We start from the raw sequence: 19,124 nt of genomic DNA on the forward strand, positions 1-19,124 counted from the left end.
TTGAATCATTTTTAAAGAATATTGTGCAAATATTGTTCAATCCAGGTGTGCAAAGCTCTTACTTACCCAGAAAGACACAACTGTAATTGCTGCCAAAGGTGATTCTAACATGAATTGACTCAGGGATTTGAATACTTAGATATGTCTGTATTTCATTTTCAAAACATTTGCAAACATTTCTAAAAACATATTTTTACTTTGTCGTCACTTTGTCGTTGTGTGTAGAGAGGTGGATTTAAAAAAAATGTAATCCATTTTGAATTCAGGCTGTAACACAACAAAATGTGGAATTAGTCAAGGGGTATGAATACTTTCTGAAGGCACTGTATATGCCAAGATCTGCAGAGAAATGTCAGGCCTATGAATCACTATTGTCCTTTGTACCACATGCTCACTGTTGTATTTCCTCAGGAGCGGATACACCAGTACACCGGTTGGTCGCAACAAGTAAATGCTTTTGTTCTTATACTTTATGTACTGATACATTGAGAGACTGGTTTTTGGGACCTCATTTCTAAATATTTATTGAACCATTATTGCATTTGTACAACATTGGGTCTCAAATTGATGAGTAGTTGTATTGAGTACTGTAAGGCTATCGCTCACCATATAAAGCTTTAGTCAAGGGTTTAATAATGATTATTTTTTTATTACGTCCATCTAAACTGGATATGATTAATAAGCAGCTAGTAAAAGTTTCCCTCCAAGTTTGTTTTACTTTATATGGCTCAGACACGTGGGCGTATCAATATTGTGCTTCCAGTATTTTGTAAGGGGTGCATAACTGGTGGCAGGGAAGTCAGACGCAGAACTAGGTAATAGCCAGTTTAATAGCAACACCAACGGCATAAAGAAATGACAAACATGGGTACAAAACCCGACCCGCACCAGTAAACATGTGCACAAGCACTTACAACAAACAATTCCACACAAGACATGGGGGGAACAGAGAGTTAAATACACAACAATTAATGAGGGAAATGAAAACCAGGTGTGTAGGAAAAAAAGACAAAACAAATGAAAAATTAAAAGTGGATCGACGATGGCTAGAAGACCGGTGATGCCGACCGCCGAACATTGCCAAACAAGGAGAGGAACCGACTTCGGTTGAAGTCGTGACATATTTGCCATTTTGTGAACTCATGGAGTGAATGTGTTTTCAGTCAAACAAAGTTTAACAGGTTTAACAGGTTCAGAAGTGCAGCAAGAGATATGCAAATGTACAGGCATGATTATCCAGTAAGTCATTATTCTCTTCACACAATCTTACACACTTTATGCTATAAAATATATCCACCTCAATCATAGTATGTTGCTGCTGCTGACTATCAATCAGTCAATAGTTTGTACATAGTCTTTAGACCTTTGTTCTTGTTTCCACAGGGGAAATAATCAAATTTGTACATTGGTGGGCAACAAAAAGTAAGCAAGTACTCATCTCTTTATGTAGTACATGGAAAGGCGGGATGATTTGAGTCATCATTTTACTGGCCAATTCCTCTGAGATTATTGTACTGTTTTAAAACAGCTCTCTGAAATATCCTCATTTCTGAATTTGCATTACTCCCCCCCCCCCCCCCCCCCCCCCCCCCCCCCTGAGAAAGGAAGGCTATTCCATGCTAGAAGTTGCCAAGAAACTGAAGATCCCGTGCAACGCTGTGTACTACTACCTTCACAGAATAGCCCAAACGGACTCTAACCAGAATAGAAAGAGGAGTGGGAGGCCCTGGTGCACAACTGAGCAAGAGGACAAGTACATTAGAGTGTCTAGATTGAGAAACAGACGCCTCACAAGTCCTCAACTGGTAGCTTCATTAAATAGTACCCGCAAGTCACCAGTGTCAATGTCAACAGTGAAGAAGCGACTCCAGCATGCTGGCCTTCTAGGCAGAGTTCCTCTGTCCAGGATCTGTGTTTTTTTGCCCATCTTAAACTTTTCTTTTTATTGGCCAGTCTGAGATATGGCTTTGTCTTTGCAACTCTGCCTAGAAGGCCAGCATCCCGGATTCACTGTTGACATTGAGACTGTGGTTTTGCGGGTACTATTTAATGCCAGTTGAGGACTTGTGGTGCGTCTGTTCACCATGCAAAGCTTTAGTCAAGGGTTTAAGTCTAATGATGTTTTTATTACATCTATGTGATCTAATAACTTCCAGGATAACTTCCAGTAGCCAAGTAGAATACAAGCCGGCCTTTGCAGCTAGTAAAAGTTCCCCTCCAAGTTTGTTTTACTTTATATAGCTCAGACACGTGGGCGTATCAGTATTGGTCAGGTGTTTCCAGTATCTGCCATTTTGTGAACTCATGGAGTGAATGTGTTTTCAGTCAAACAAGTTTAACAGATTCAGAAGTGCAGCAAGGGACATGCAGAAGTACAGGCATGATTATCCAGTAAGTCATTATTCTCTTCACACAATCTTACACACTTGATGCTATAAAATATATCCACCTCAATCATAGTATGTTGCTGCTGCTGACTATCAATCAGTCAATAGTTTGTACATAGTCTTTAGACCTTTGTTCTTGTTTCCACAGGGGCAAGAATCAAATTTGTACTTTGGCGGGCAACAACAAGTAAGCAAGTACTCATCTCTTTATGTAGTACATGGAAAAGCGGGATGATTTGAGTCGTAATTGTACTGGCCAATTCCTCTGAGATTATTGTACTGTTTTAATACAGCTCTCTGAAATATCCTCATTTCTGAATTTGCATTACTTTCCTCCCCAGGATGAAATGCCTAATTTACAGTTCTACCGTGGACAAATACCCTCCTCCCCTGATGGTAAACTATTTACTGTTTCTTTCAGCGCCGTTTCAATTTGACAAGACATGGACATGTTTAACTGTAAACTTTGCTCTGATTAGGTGTCTTCATTGAGGACTTTCACAATAAATGGCACAGGAAATATTCAAAACTGGAAGAAGTTCACTCATACATCCAATGGTCAGTTTCCTTTACATGTCTAAGTTAAATTGTGTAAAATATTTGTTTAATACACAACAAACATTTTATTTAGGTTGTTCCCACTTCAAGAACCAGGAATGAATTATCAAGCCAAGGAACTCACCAAGAAGGAAATTGAGGTACTTCTAGTAGTTTCTTTGAGCAAGGAAAGTGTTCTCTGCATACTGCATTTACATGTCATTACATTATCTATTGACTGGGAGCTTAGAGACAAATGGAAATGTGTTCATAATCGTTCTGAATGACAATCCGCTTCCTCCTCAGGCTTTCCTTGAAGATGGCACAGCAAAGCAGAGGCTGGTTGCATCCTACAAGCTCATGCTGGACTTCTACGGCATAGAGCTGTCAAATGACATAACAGGGGAAGTGAAACGGGCGAACAACTGGCGTGAGAGATTTGACAACCTGGAAACGTTAGAAATTTCTTCCTTTGGTCATTTAACTGTTATTATTTTATAGTGATTGCAATACATAATAGCTAAGATTTCAGCTTTCAAATTAACCTTCTGAGAATAACAGTGCTTTTGAGGTTAACAGTACCCTTGTATGTTTGTTGTTCTTGTGTTTTTGTTCATGGCAGAAACACACACAACAACCTGCGCATCACCCGCATCTTGAAGTGCCTGGGCACTCTGGGGTTCCCCCACTACCAGGCCCCACTGGTCCGCTTCTTCCTAGAGCAGACTCTTGTCAAAGACAAGCTGTACAATGTGAAGGAAAATGCCCTGAACTACTTCATCTTCGCTGTCATTGATAAGCAAGAGCGCAGGAATTTAGTTAAGTATGCCTACGCACACTATGAGCCCAAACATGAGTTTGTGTGGTGCCCCAAGACAATCCAGAGTATATTCAGGGGAGAGACATTCCCAGATGATAATAACCCAATTGATCTGAAACAGGATGACATTGACGACAACACTGCCAGCTATCAGTCTGTCTCTCACGATGTTAACAAGAATGAGCCAATGGATAGGAGTGGAATGGCAGGTGAGGTTAGTGACGTTATGTGATTAGGGTCGCCAAACGATGCATGGTTGAGACATGTAGTGAACAAGCACCAAACCAGCTTGCGTGAGGGCAGAGTTGGATGGTGAGCTGTGCATTGCATGATGTGCAATTTTGTGCTGTTTCTATCAGAATAAAGCTCCATGACTGGTGCTACAAGTTGGAGCTCGTGTCGATGATTGATTGAACACAACACAGGAAGAGTAGTGTTACAGTGGCTAAGATTGGTCCCAAAGATTGGAAAGCAGCTGCTGTCATCTCCCTCTTCAAAGGGGGAGGATACTCTTGACCCAAACTCCTACAGACCTATATCTATCCTACCCTGCCTTTCTAAGGTCTTCGAAAGCCAAGTCAACAAACAGATTACCGACCATTTCGAATCCCACCATACTTTCTCCGCTATGCAATCTGGTTTCAGAGCTGGTCATGGGTGCACCTCAGCCACGCTCAAGGTCGTAAACGATATCTTAACCGCCATCGATAAGAAACAATACAGGGTTAAATTCTTGGACCGATTCTCTTCTCTGTATGCATCAATGATGTCGTTCTTGCTGCTGGTGAGTCTCTGATCCACCTCTACGCAGACAACACCATTCTGTATACTTCTGGCCCTTCTTTGGACGCTGTGTTAACTAACCTCCAGGCAAGCTTCAATGCCATACAACTCTCCTTCCGTGGCCTCCAATTGCTCTTAAATGCAAGTAAAACTAAATGCATGCTCTTCAACCAATCGCTGCCTGCACCTGCCCGCCTGTCCAACATCACTACTCTGGACAGCTTTGACTTAGAATATGTGGACAACTTCAAATACCTAGGTGTCTGGTTAGACTGTAAACTCTCCTTCCAGACTCACATCAAACATCTCCAATCCAAAGTTAAATCTAGAATTGGCTTCCTATTTTGCAACAAAGCATCCTTCACTCATGTTGCCAAACATACCCTTGTGAAACTGACCATCCTACCGATCCTCGACTTCGGCGATGTCATTTACAAAATAGCCTCCAATACCCTACTCAATAAATTGGATGCAGCCTATCACAGTGCCATCCGTTTTGTCACCAAAGCCCCATTTACTACCCACCACTGCGACCTGTACGCTCTCGTTGGCAGGCTCCTCGCTTCATACTTGTCACCAAACCCACTGGCTCCAGGTCATCTACAAGACCCTGCTAGGTAAAGTCCCCCCTTATCTCAGCTCGCTGGTCACCATAGCAGCACCCACCTGTAGCACACTCTCCAGCAGGTATATCTCTCTGGTCACCCCCAAAACCAATTCTTCCTTTGGCCGCCTCTCCTTCCAGTTCTCTGCTGCCAATGACTGGAATGAACTACAAAAATCTCTGAAACTGGAAACACTTATCTCCCTCACTAGCTTTAAGCACCAGCTCACAGATTACTGCACCTGTACATAGCCCATCTATAATTTAGCCCAAACAACTATTTATTCATTTTGCACACCATTATTTCTATCTCTACTTTGCACATTCTTCCACTGAAAATCAACCATTCCAGTGTTTTACTTGCTATATTGTATTTACTTCGCCACCATGTCCTTTTTTTTGTCTTTACCTCCCTTATCTCACCTCATTTGCTGACATTGTATACAGTGCCTTGCGAAAGTATTCGGCCCCCTTGAACTTTGCGACCTTTTGCCACATTTCAGGCTTCAAACATAAAGATATAAAACTGTATTTTTTTGTGAAGAATCAACAACAAGTGGGACACAATCATGAAGTGGAACGACATTTATTGGATATTTCAAACTTTTTTAACAAATCAAAAACTGAAAAATTGGGCGTGCAAAATTATTCAGCCCCTTTACTTTCAGTGCAGCAAACTCTCTCCAGAAGTTCAGTGAGGATCTCTGAATGATCCAATGTTGACCTAAATTACTAATGATGATAAATACAATCCACCTGTGTATAATCGAGTCTCCGTATAAATGCACCTGCACTGTGATAGTCTCAGAGGTCCGTTAAAAGCGCAGAGAGCATCATGAAGAACAAGGAACACACCAAGCAGGTCCGAGATACTGTTGTGAAGAAGTTTAAAGCCGGATTTGGATACAAAAAGATTTCCCAAGCTTTAAACATCCCAAGGAGCACTGTGCAAGCGATAATATTGAAATGTAAGGAGTATCAGACCACTGCAGATCTACCAAGACCTGGCCGTCCTTCTAAACTTTCAGCTCATACAATGAGAAGACTGATCAGAGATGCAGCCAAGAGGCCCATGATCACTCTGGATGAACTGCAGAGATCTACAGCTGAGGTGGGAGACTCTGTCCATAGGACAACAATCAGTCGTATATTGCACAAATCTGGCCTTTATGGAAGAGTGGCAAGAAGAATGCCATTTCTTAAAGATATCCATAAAAAGTGTTGTTTAAAGTTTGCCACAAGCCACCTGGGAGACACACCAAACATGTGGAAGAAGGTGCTCTGGTCAGATGAAACCAAAATTGAACTTTTTGGCAACAATGCAAAACGTTATGTTTGGCGTAAAAGCAACACAGCTGAACACACCATCCCCACTGTCAAACATGGTGGTGGCAGCATCATGGTTTGGGCCTGCTTTTCTTCAGCAGGGACAGGGAAGATGGTTAAAATTGATGGGAAGATGAATGGAACCAAATATAGGACCATTCTGGAAGAAAACCTGATGGAGTCTGCAAAAGACCTGAGACTGGGACGGAGATTTGTCTTCCAACAAGACAATGATCCAAAACATAAAGCAAAATCTACAATGGAATGGTTCAAAAATAAACATATCCAGGTGTTAGAATGGCCAAGTCAAAGTCCAGACCTGAATCCAATCGAGAATCTGTGGAAAGAACTGAAAACTGCTGTTCACAAATGCTCTCCATCCAACCTCACTGAGCTCGAGCTGTTTTGCAAGGAGGAATGGGAAAAAATGTCAGTCTCTCGATGTGCAAAACTGATAGAGACATACCCCAAGCGACTTACAGCTGTAATCGCAGCAAAAGGTGGCGCTACAAAGTATTAACTTAAGGGGGCTGAATAATTTTGCACGCCCAATTTTTCAGTTTTTGATTTGTTAAAAAAGTTTGAAATATCCAATAAATGTCGTTCCACTTCATGATTGTGTCCCACTTGTTGTTGATTCTTCACAAAAAAATACAGTTTTATATCTTTATGTTTGAAGCCTGAAATGTGGCAAAAGGTCGCAAAGTTCAAGGGGGCCGAATACTTTCGTAAGGCACTGTATATACTTATTTTTCTACTGTATTATTGACTGTATGTTTGTTTTACTCCATGTGTAACTCTGTGTTGTTGTATGTGTCGAACTGCTTTGCTTTATCTTGACCAGGTCGCAATTGTAAATGAGAACTTGGTTAAATAAAGGCGAAATCAATAAAAATGTATCCATACCTCGTGATAACGTGCCTGATCAGTCGACGAGGTACACTCTGAGAAACAAAGGGACAAGTCAGGGCACAAAGTCTACTGGTGGAAGGAATCAAAACACCAATGCTGATTCATCCCATGAGGATCTACCAATTAGGCAAAACGATACTGCTCAATCCAGTTATGGAGCTTCTGATAGAGGTAGCTCTATAACGACCCCCAACACTAGTCAGCACCCCACCATTGATTCTCCGAAGAAATCAGATTGTCGACCTAGCAGTGGACATTCAGAGAGAATTACAGACGATCATTCAGAGAGAATTACTGACGATCATTCAACGAGAATTACTGATGATCAGAGAAAGAGCTGCAGATAAGCCAACAGAGCATGACCTTCCAGAACGTATCAATGTTTCAGAGGGAATGACTAACGCTGATCATGATGAAAGAAAAAAGAAGGGAGCTGCGGGTAAGGGAGCAGATCGTGAACCAAGCGGTATTGTTTTGAAAGGAAAGACTAATGCCAATGATCATAAGAGTGGGGTAGCTACAGACAGGAAAGCAGAGAGTGGCAGTGGTCTGGGTATCCATTTGATTAGCTGTTCAGGAGTGTTATGGATTGGGTATAGAAGCTATTTAAAGTTAATCAATTTATTACATCTGATTTCTGATCACATGTATAATACACTGCTCAAAAAAATGGGGAACACTAAGGGAACACTAAAAAAACACATCCTAGATCTGAATGAATGAAATATTCTTATTAAATACATTTTTCTTTACATAGTTGAATGTGCTGACAACAAAATCACACAAAAATTATCAATGGAAATCTGGTCTGGTCTGGATTTGGAGTCACACTCAAAATTAAAGTGGAAAACCACAATACAGGCTGATCCAACTTTGATGTCATGTCCTTAAAACAAGTCAAAATGAGGCTCAGTAGTGTGTGTGGCCTCCACGTGACTGTATGACCTCCCTACAACGCCTGGGCATGCTCCTGATGAGGTGGCGGATGGTCTCCTGAGGGATCTCCTCCCAGACCTGGACTAAAGCATCCGCCAAGTCCTGGATAGTCTGTGGTGCAACGTGGCGTTGGTGGATGGAGCGAGACATGATGTCCCAGATGTGCTCAATTGGATTCAGGTCTGGGGAACGGGCGGGCCAGTCCATAGCAGCAATGCCTTCCTCTTGCAGGAACTGCTGACACACTCCAGCCACATGAGGTCTAGCATTGTCTTGCATTAGGAGGAACCCAGGGCCAACCGCACCAGCATATGGTCTCACAAGGGGTCTGAGGATCTCATCTCGGTACCTAATAGCAGTCAGGCTACCTCTGGCGAGCACATGGAGGGCTGTGCTGCCCCCCAAAGAAATGCCACCCCACACCATAACTGACCCTCCGCCAAACCGGTCATGCTGGAGGATGTTGCAGGCAGCAGAACATTCTCTACGGCGTCTCCAGACTGTCACGTCTGTCACATGTGATCAGTGTGAACCTGCTTTTATCTGTGAAGAGCACAGGGCGCCAGTGGCGAATTTGCCAATCTTGGTGTTCTCTGGCAAATGAAAAACGTCCTGCACGGTGTTGGGCTGTAAGCACAACCCCCACCTGTGGACATCGGGCCCTCATACCACCCTCATGGAGTCTGTTTCTGACCGTTTGAGCAGACACATGCACATTTGTGGCCTGCTGGAGGTCATTTTGCAGTGCTCTGGCAGTGCTCCTCCTGCTACTCCTTGCACAAAGGCGGAGGTAGCGGTCCTGCTGCTGGGTTGTTGCCCTCCTACGGCCTCCTCCACGTCTCCTGATGTACTGGCATGTCTCCTGGTAGCGCCTCCATGCTCTGGACACTACGCTGACAGACACAGCAAACCTTGCCACAGCTCGCATTGACGTTCCATCCTGTATGAGCTGCACTACCTGAGCCACTTGTGTGGGTTGTAGACTCCATCTCATGCTACCACTAGAGTGAAAGCACCGCCAGCATTCAAAAGTGACCAAAACATCAGCCAGGAAGCATAGGAACTGAGAAGTGGTCTGTGGTCCCCACCTGCAGAACCACTCCTTTGTTGGGGGTGTCTTGCTAATTGCCTATAATTTCCACCTGTTGTCTATTCCATTTGCACAACAGCATGTGAAATTTATTGTCAATCAGTGTTGCTTCCTAAGTGGACAGTTTGATTTCACAGAAGTGTGATTGACTTGGAGTTACATTGTGTTGTTTAAGTGTTCCCTTTATTTTTTTGAGCAGTGTATATCAGTGGGTTGTTAGCCACGTTTCAAAACAATACAAATGTTATACTATTGATTACTTTTTTCAAACCTGCAACGATTATGTTATTGGTTTATTTTGTAATAGCATATTTTTAGTTTGGGGAATTTGTTATTTTGATTTGGTGGTAAATGTTCAGCTTTGAATGCTTGCCTAAAAAGGTATTTCAAAATACTTTCTACTGTTTAAAATATTTAAAATATCTTTAGTGCCTAACTATGTGTACCACCAGGGGAGCCTAATGATTTGCATAAATATGACTTCGAAATGTAATTTTAATAAAGTTTAGATAAACGGAGTCTATGTGGTGTTTATTACAGTCTCTGAACATTACATTTTTTTTGTTTGAGATGTAATGGAAAGACAATCCATAAATGACAGAAAGATTGCCATACAGTAGGTTTAATTGACCAAGTTTAAACAAAATGACTGCCAACTGTAATTAGCAATACTATAGATGCATCCATTCAGTGCTTAACTGCTGAACATACAAGCACATACTGTCCGAGGAGGAGAAACATGACCGCTCTTCCGAGCCCAGACGGAAGGCTAAATGATACAAAGCTCTCCAGCTCTGCTGTTGAGACATGGTATTTTCGAACTACCTACGAATACAGCGTGTGTTATTTAGGCTGTTGACTTGTATGTTAGGCTGTTGACTTTTCGTTGTCCCTCCAGCCTCCGCATTGCCTGCTAACACCCAGACACGGATCTTCACGTCGAATCTCAGTATTCCACTACTACCGGTGACAACAGCCGTGTAGACAACAGTTTCTAGCCCCGCTAAAATGGACGATGTTCCAATTTGGCGTGAGTGAGATTATGTAGCCTTTGAGACAGATGCAGTATCTAGGCCTACAGATTGGCCGACAATACTGGTAGGCTATAGAGACGGACGCCATGGAATACTGCATAAACCCCGTCCTCGATTATAAAATATATGCTATCGTAGGCCTATTCATTTGTAGCGTAATCAAATAGTGGGCTATTGTCCAATCACAGTAGCCTATAGGCAGGCCTATTTCTATTAACCATTTCCCTCACAATAGGCTACTGAAAAAATATAATTTGTGAAATCGTTGGGAAGTAATTTATCCGACGCATTTGATCATATAGGCCTAGGCCTGCGCCCAGAATAGGGGCAATAGTAAAATCGCTGGAAATTCGGGAAGCTAGGAATTCTAGAAAATAGTTGCTGGTCGTCAGTGAAATAGCAGCTCAGAGAGAGGCAGAGTAAAGTGCGTTTCAAGTTGATCGATATCCACTTGTAGGCATAGGCTACTTTTATCCATCTTATATGGCGAACCACGGCATATAGCCTACATAATTGGACAAATAACCATTGTAAACCATAGCGTAGCCTACGTCATTGCCTCACACTTTGAAAACCATATTGGCAATTTTCCGCGGGACTGTCTGGAGAACACTGAAGGTGACAGTCCAAGAGAGACCGACGGATAAATCAGGGGCCTAGTTTCGCAGTTGCGATGTAACTTCAAGGGGCAATCAGTAGTTGCTACATACATTTTTTGGATTTATAATTTAAAGATATGTACCCATTGATTCTTGAAGAATATAACTTATATATCATAAGCTTAGTTCAACTGTCATACCCCATCAGAAACCAAAATATAAGCTTGTTTTACTCCAACGTTAGAAAACGAAAAAAATGAACAAACGTATATAGTCACAAAAACAATTTTTATATCATGGATGGTCCTGGCGTCCATAGCTCTGTCTATGAATTTGAGAATGGTATAATTTTTCCAGCCCCATCCCTCGACTTTTTACCAAACCAAGGGTTTGTTATTGTTGCAATACTGCTGATTACCGCATTAAGCATTTCATGGTCGTAGACGATGCGTTATTTACAATTCAACTTTTTAATAGTTTCCCAAGCAAGCACGTTGAGTTAACCTGTGTCAGCTAAGAGCGTTGTTGTTTGGGCAATGTTTGCTTTTTCACGATTCCTTTGGGGGAGCTGTCCAGTTCCCTGGTGTTGAAATCGATGCAGCCTGCGTCAAAATCAAACACCACTAAAAGTAATTTTATGCTTGATCTGAAAATGTGGTCAGAGTATGGAAGTATGTGACGCAATCGCGGAGCCTCTGGAGGCACGCAGGGGCCAAATTGAGCTCTGTTCGGCATCACTGTGCGCCGCCCAAATTTTGTATCAATGCGGGGGCTCCATATAGCTCCCCATTGACATGATTTGTTGACGGTAGGTAAGGGCGGGAGATCCAGTATAAACACAACCTCACTTCCTCGAAAACTTTATTTGCAACAGCTCTGCTCTGCCACTGCAGAGCCTTTAATAGACCACATTTCACGTTAAACGCAGTCTAGGCCTATATATTTCGCAGACTCGGTTTTATTAACGAAAATAACACCATAATCTCCAAACCTGCCATTTGTCATGTCATGTTGATTTGATTTGCACACTGCATCACAACGTCCTTATCTGTTTTTTGTTTTGTTTAACTGTATGATGGGTTTCTGTTTTGTATATAATGATTCCATGTCTAGATGTCACCCCGTGCCTTGATGTTTTAGGGGTTACACATGGAAATGAGCTATTAGCTAAATCTGTTGCAACATGTTTTCTCAGTCAGCTGAGACTTAGCCTTTGTTTCTGTTGCGCAGTGTCTCGGACAAATAAATTAATAATTAAATAAATATGTCTCAGATAGTTTGGTTTTAGCCCACAGCTATATACAGTAGCCTAACTGAACCTTTACAGCCCACATGTTTTATTTTTTATATTTTTTTATCTGAGGATGTGTCCATCCCCAGGGACTTGGAGAAAACTCCCCACTGCGTAAACGCAGAGCAACAATCTGCTGCATAGCAGCCATCTGCTGTATTTTGGTTGTTCCGCTGACATCTGGCAATGGTTTGTCGTTTCCAGTGTTCCCAATTTGTACTGGATAAGATTCAGCTTGGGATGTTACAACTACATTTTTTAAAATATTACATTTGATCCTATATATTGCCCAAATAAAACATGTATCGTTTTATGACCATGCCCCTTTACACAAAACTCTTATAAATGGCTTTAGAATTATATCTTGTGAGGTAAGGCAGAAAATAAGCCTCACGGTGCACTTTGGCTGCTCTACGAGTGGTCTGGATCAGTCGTAGATGTACAAGGGTTTCAGAACCACGTTAGTAACGAAGGTTATGGGAAACACCTCGACTACTAAAGATACATCGTAAAATGATTCTAACGGTGATTTTAACACTATACGAAGGCTCTGGGAAACGAAGCCCAGTGCTCGATTTTCCAAAAGCATCTTAAGGCGAAGTTCATCGTAAGAACCATCGGATCATATGGTTCTAACGATGAACCAAATATGATTTTGGGAAACAGGCCCTTGGTCTTTACCCATGGTTGTGCATCAGCGAGTTTCAAAGGACGTGTCATATGCTATAGGTCAATTGACAGATCTTTAAAAAAATATAATACCTTGTTATTGGTGTACCTTATAGGCTCATCACAAATGGCCAGATCCTGATATAGGCAACACTAAAAACTGTTTTCCATCGGTCATGACAGGCAAATTTCATCAGACTGACTGCCTATGTGGTTATGTCGTCTATTCTCATAGGCACTGAATCTTGTAGTGATCGGTGACATGTTATAGAGCAGGGGTACTTAGCTCTTATCCTACGAGGTCCGGGGCCTGCTGGTTTTCTGTTCTACCTGATAATTGATTGCACACACCTGGTGTCCCAGGTCTAAATCAGTACCTCATTAGAGCGGAACAATGAAAAAACTTAGACTCAGGACATGTCACATGACCCACTACAGTTGACTGTCAATCATCAAATCATTGGAATGATACATTAAACAAATATATATAACGTTTAATTGTTTATTCGATTACATATGCATATCAAAAACATGAAGAAAGACTCATTCATCATTTTCTGTGTTGTCAAGAAACCACGACTATTCATTGACCAAAACGTATGGTGCAGGGGTCGAACCAGAACCGTTAATTTAAAAACACAACATATAAATAATCAAATAATTATTTATTTTCTCGTTTTTTTATATTTCCTTTAGACAATAAAAACAAAAAACAAAACCGTTTATGCGTTGTTTGATTTCTGATTCAAATCAAATAAACGAGCAATTACATTTTTTATTCGTTTTTTATCTTGTCATCCGATAGGAAATATTAATTGGACAAAAATTATACGGACCCATGAACTCAAATCTAGATTATGCCTTTAGATTTCGAGAAAATGAACTACTAAGGAAGAATTTTTCGATTCTCTCATTGACTTCTCATTCAAATCCCGGTCTGCTTGGTCTGTTTCGCAAGCGTTCCCGGAAGTCTCGCCAGTGTTTCGATTTACGTTGAGTATAGAACATAGTGACAGGAAGAAACGAAAGTGAAATTATGAACATATTATTCGAATCCGAATGCAAGATATCGTGGTGGCTCTCGTCATTTAGTTAGTGATAAAACGAATATTTGTTACCTTGGAACATTTTGTATAGGCTACGGCGGAGTCCTACATCATTATCTTGTGCGCCGCTCCGGAGTTAGTGGGCTTCGAATGATAATTGGAACAGGTCTGCGAGCAGCGCTGAAATCGTCTACTAAATTGAGACGACACATGTCTAGGATGTTTCCCGGGATTGAACGGTTTAGGCACAAACGCACTTTATTACTGGTTCCAGTTCTCGCCTACATGGGCCTGCGCTGGAAGTCGCTCATACCAACTTGTTGGCCTTGGCTGGAACGCATCTGGAGATTTATCATGCCAAATGATCCTAGTCCGAATTCCCTTCCCAGAGATGAAGTGGAGAGTCAAGACTCTCAAGTAAGTGTAGTAGTGGAGCCTGAATCCTTTCCCAGTGGAAAAGTGGAGGTTCCGGTTCTCAGGTCATTTTATATTGAAGACACCGATGAATACTCCTGCATGTACGACTCGACATGGGAGGATCATCCAAGCGAAGAAACAAGTGAAAGAAGGACCAAACATGTACGTATGCAGGCCCTTGGGCCCTGATAATGTTTTTGGTGAGGTCTCTCGGTAGATGAGTTTCAGAATACTGTAGCTCATCATCAAACGTCTCTTATTGGCACCATAAAATACAACTGGCATGTTTAATTTCCCCCCAAAACATTTCAATTTAAAACAAAATTCCCCAATCTATAACTCAATCTTTCAGAATTTTCAGATAGATATGTATTATATAAAATGCTTGCTTCAATGGCTCATACATGTGCTCTCTCATACAGTGCCTGCAGAAAGTATTCACACCCCTTAACTTTTTCCACATTTTGTTGGGTTACAGCCTGAAGTTAAAATAGATTACATTTAGATTTTGTGTCACTGACCTACACACAATACCCCCATAATGTCAAAGTGGAATTATGGATCAATGGATTATGGATCAACAACATTGTAGTTACTCCAAAAAATGAAAGTAAATGACAGAGTGAAAAGAAGGAAGCTTGTACATAAAAATATTACAAAATATGCATCCTGTTTGCAATAAGGGACTAAAGTACAACTGAAAAAAAAATGTGCCAGAGAAATTAACTTTAAGTTCTGAATACAAAGCTTTGTGTTTGGGGCAAATCCAACAAAACACATCACCGAGTACCACTCTTCATATTTTCAACCATGGTGGTGGCTGCATCATGTTATGGGTATGCTTGTCATCGGCTAGGACTAGGGAGTTTTAGGATGAAACGGAATAGAGCTATCCACAGACAAAATCCTAGAGGAAAACCTGGTTCAGTCTGCTTTCCAACAGAAACTGGGAGACAAATTAATCTTTCAGCAGGACAATAACCTAAAACCCCAAGGCCAAATATACTGGAAATGCTTCCCAAGGTAACATTGAATGTTCCTGAGTGGCCTAGTTACAGTTGTGCATTAAATTGCCTTCAAAATCAATGGCAAGACTTAAAAAGGACTGACTAGCAATGATAAACATGACAGGGCTTGAATATTTTTTTTCAAGAATAACGTGCACATTTTTGGGGGTCACATAGAAATGTCCTTGTTTTTGAAAGAAAATATATATTTTTTGTCCATTAAAATAACATAAAATTAATCAGAAATACAGTGTAGACGTTGTTAATGTTGTAAATGACTATTGTATCTAAAAACGGCAGATTTTTTATGGAATATCTACATTGGTGTACAGAGGCCCATTATCCGCAACCATCTGTGTTCCAATGGCACGTTGTTAGCTAATCCAAGTTTATCATTTTGTAAGGCTAAGTGATCATTAGAAAACCCTTTTGCAATTATGTTAGCACAGCTGAAAGCTGTTGCTCTGATTAAAGAAGCAATAAAATGGGCCTTCTTTAGACTAGTTCAGTATCTGGAGCATCTGCATTTGTGGGTTCGATTACAGGCTCATCAGTCTATTCTTGTTCTGAGAAAGGAAGGCTATTCCATGCTAGAAGTTGCCAAGAAACTGAAGATCCCGTGCAACGCTGTGTACTACTACCTTCACAGAATAGCCCAAACGGACTCTAACCAGAATAGAAAGAGGAGTGGGAGGCCCTGGTGCACAACTGAGCAAGAGGACAAGTACATTAGAGTGTCTAGTTTGAGAAACAGACGCCTCACAAGTCCTCAACTGGCAGCTTCATTAAATAGTACCCGCAAGTCACCAGTGTCAATGTCAACAGTGAAGAAGCGACTCCAGCATGCTGGCCTTCTAGGCAGAGTTCCTCTGTCCAGGATCTGTGTTTTTTTGCCCATCTTAAACTTTTCTTTTTATTGGCCAGTCTGAGATATGGCTTTGTCTTTGCAACTCTGCCTAGAAGGCCAGCATCCCGGATTCACTGTTGACATTGAGACTGTGGTTTTGCGGGTACTATTTAATGCCAGTTGAGGACTTGTGGTGCGTCTGTTCACCATGCAAAGCTTTAGTCAAGGGTTTAAGTCTAATGATGTTTTTATTACATCTATGTGATCTAATAACTTCCAGATACATAAAATGGATATGACTCAAAGTCTGCTAGGCCCGTCAGTAGCCAAGTAGAATACAAGCCGGCCTTTGCAGCTAGTAAAAGTTTCCCTCCAAGTTTGTTTTACTTTATATAGCTCAGACACGTGGGCATATCAGTATTGGTCAGGTGTTTCCAGTATCTGCCATTTTGTGAACTCATGGAGTGAATGTGTTTTCAGTCAAACAAGTTTAACAGATTCAGAAGTGCAGCAAGGGACATGCAGAAGTACAGGCATGATTATCCAGTAAGTCATTATTCTCTTCACACAATCTTACACACTTTATGCTATAAAATATATCCACCTCAATCATAGTATGTTGCTGCTGCTGACTATCAATCAGTCAATAGTTTGTACATAGTCTTTAGACCTTTGTTCTTGTTTCCACAGGGGCAAGAATCAAATTTGTACTTTGGCGGGCAACAACAAGTAAGCAAGTACTCATCTCTTTATGTAGTACATGGAAAGGCGGGATGATTTGAGTCGTAATTTTACTGGCCAATTCCTCTGAGATTATTGTACTGTTTTAAAACAGCTCTCTGAAATATCCTCATTTCTGAATTTGCATTACTTTCCCCCCCAGGATGAAATGCCTAATTTACAGTTCTACCGTGGACAAATACCCTCCTCCCCTGATGGTAAACTATTTACTGTTTCTTTCAGCGCCGTTTCAATTTGACAAGACATGGACACGTTTAACTGTAAACTTTGCTCTGATTAGGTGTCTTCATTGAGGACTTTCACAATAAATGGCACAGGAAATATTCAAAACTGGAAGAAGTTCACTCATACATCCAATGGTCAGTTTCCTTTACATGTCTAAGTTAACTTGTGTAAAATATTTGTTTAATACACAACAAACATTTTATTTAGGTTGTTCCCACTTCAAGAACCAGGAATGAATTATCAAGCCAAGGAACTCACCAAGAAGGAAATTGAGGTACTTCTAGTAGTTTCTTTGAGCAAGGAAAGTGTTCTCTGCATACTGCATTTACATGTCATTACATTATCTATTGACTGGGGGCTTAGAGACAAATGGAAATGTGTTCATAATCGTTCTGAATGACAATCCGCTTCCTCCTCAGGCTTTCCTTGAAGATGGCACAGCAAAGCAGAGGCTGGTTGCATCCTACAAGCTCATGCTGGACTTCTACGGCATAGAGCTGTCAAATGACATAACAGGGGAAGTGAAACGGGCGAACAACTGGCGTGAGAGATTTGACAACCTGGAAACGTTAGAAATTTCTTCCTTTGGTCATTTAACTGTTATTATTTTATAGTGATTGCAATACATAATAGCTAAGATTTCAGCTTTCAAATTAACCTTCTGAGAATAACAGTGCTTTTGAGGTTAACAGTACCCTTGTATGTTTGTTGTTCTTGTGTTTTTGTTCATGGCAGAAACACACACAACAACCTGCGCATCACCCGCATCTTGAAGTGCCTGGGCACTCTGGGGTTCCCCCACTACCAGGCCCCACTGGTCCGCTTCTTCCTAGAGCAGACTCTTGTCAAAGACAAGCTGTACAATGTGAAGGAAAGTGCCCTGAACTACTTCATCTTCGCTGTCATTGATAAGCAAGAGCGCAGGAATTTAGTTAAGTATGCCTACGCACACTATGAGCCCAAACATGAGTTTGTGTGGTGCCCCAAGACAATCCAGAGTATATTCAGGGGAGAGACATTCCCAGATGATAATAACCCAATTGATCTGAAACAGGATGACATTGACAACACTGCCAGTTATCGGCAAATCGATACTGCGCAATCCAGTTATGAAGCTTCTGATAGAGGTAGCTCTATAACTACCCCCAACACTAGTCAACACCCCACCATCGATTCTCTGAAGCAATCAGATTATCAAACTAGCAGTGGCCATCCAGAGGGAAATACTGATAATTGGAGAAAGAGAGCTGCAGATAAGCCAACAGAGCATGAACTTCCCAAACGTATCAACATTTCAGAGGGAACGACTAACGCTGATCATGATGAAAGAAAAAATAAGGGAGCAGATCAATGATGTTTCAGAGGGAATGACTAACACCAATGGTCATGAGAGTACAGATGAGCAACCAGAGAGGGACAGGGGAGATTTAGAGGAAAACAGACAGCAAAGATGAAAATGATGGTGATGGGGAGAATAAGGGAGCGAACCATGCACTGACGTTTCAGAGGGCCATATTAGCACATCCCGTGATAGTTAATTGAATAAGAAACCTACCGAAGAGGTACTGCTGAGCCCAGCAAAGGAAAATGAAGAGAAGATGCCAAAAGGAAATATTCAGTGTTTGACGTAAAAGTGACGATTGATTAGAGTATTCAACCATGTCATGCACTAATAAAGGAACATTATGTATGCCATGTATTCTAATCATTTCCATTTATATGAACAAATGTTAGTGAATCAATTTATTATATCTGATTTCTGATCACATGTATAATATCAGTGGGATGTTAACCACACTTTTCAAAACAACACAAATGTTATATTGATTACGGTTTTCAAACCCGCAACGATT

At 41.2% G+C, this 19,124-nt stretch overlaps 1 protein-coding gene across 4 annotated transcripts; it reads left to right on the forward strand.

The window, feature by feature from the left end:
* Nucleotides 1–1,197: 1,197 nt before the first annotated feature.
* Nucleotides 1,198–18,961, forward strand: LOC110510677 (opioid growth factor receptor-like). Of its 4 annotated transcripts, none has more exons than XM_036983416.1 (8): nt 1,198–1,239; nt 2,536–2,574; nt 2,729–2,783; nt 2,867–2,945; nt 3,019–3,085; nt 3,231–3,379; nt 3,547–3,871; nt 18,332–18,961. In XM_036983416.1, exons 1-8 carry the CDS (start codon nt 1,213–1,215, stop codon nt 18,623–18,625), a joined length of 1,035 nt encoding a protein of 344 aa, XP_036839311.1. In that variant the 5' UTR covers nt 1,198–1,212; the 3' UTR covers nt 18,626–18,961. The 4 variants fall into 4 exon arrangements, with proteins under 4 accessions (XP_036839311.1, XP_036839310.1, XP_036839309.1 ...); XM_036983415.1 differs by lacking the exon at nt 1,198–1,239 and adding an exon at nt 2,237–2,391; XM_036983413.1 differs by lacking the exons at nt 1,198–1,239; nt 2,536–2,574; nt 2,729–2,783; ... (2 more) ...; nt 3,231–3,379; nt 3,547–3,871 and adding exons at nt 13,954–14,613; nt 16,786–16,851; nt 16,996–17,034; ... (2 more) ...; nt 17,479–17,545; nt 17,691–17,839 and having other exon boundaries at nt 18,007–18,961.
* Nucleotides 18,962–19,124: the final 163 nt, after the last annotated feature.

The sequence above is a fragment of the Oncorhynchus mykiss genome, chromosome 7, assembly GCF_013265735.2.
Source record: "Oncorhynchus mykiss isolate Arlee chromosome 7, USDA_OmykA_1.1, whole genome shotgun sequence".
NCBI classification, from domain to species: domain Eukaryota; kingdom Metazoa; phylum Chordata; class Actinopteri; order Salmoniformes; family Salmonidae; genus Oncorhynchus; species Oncorhynchus mykiss.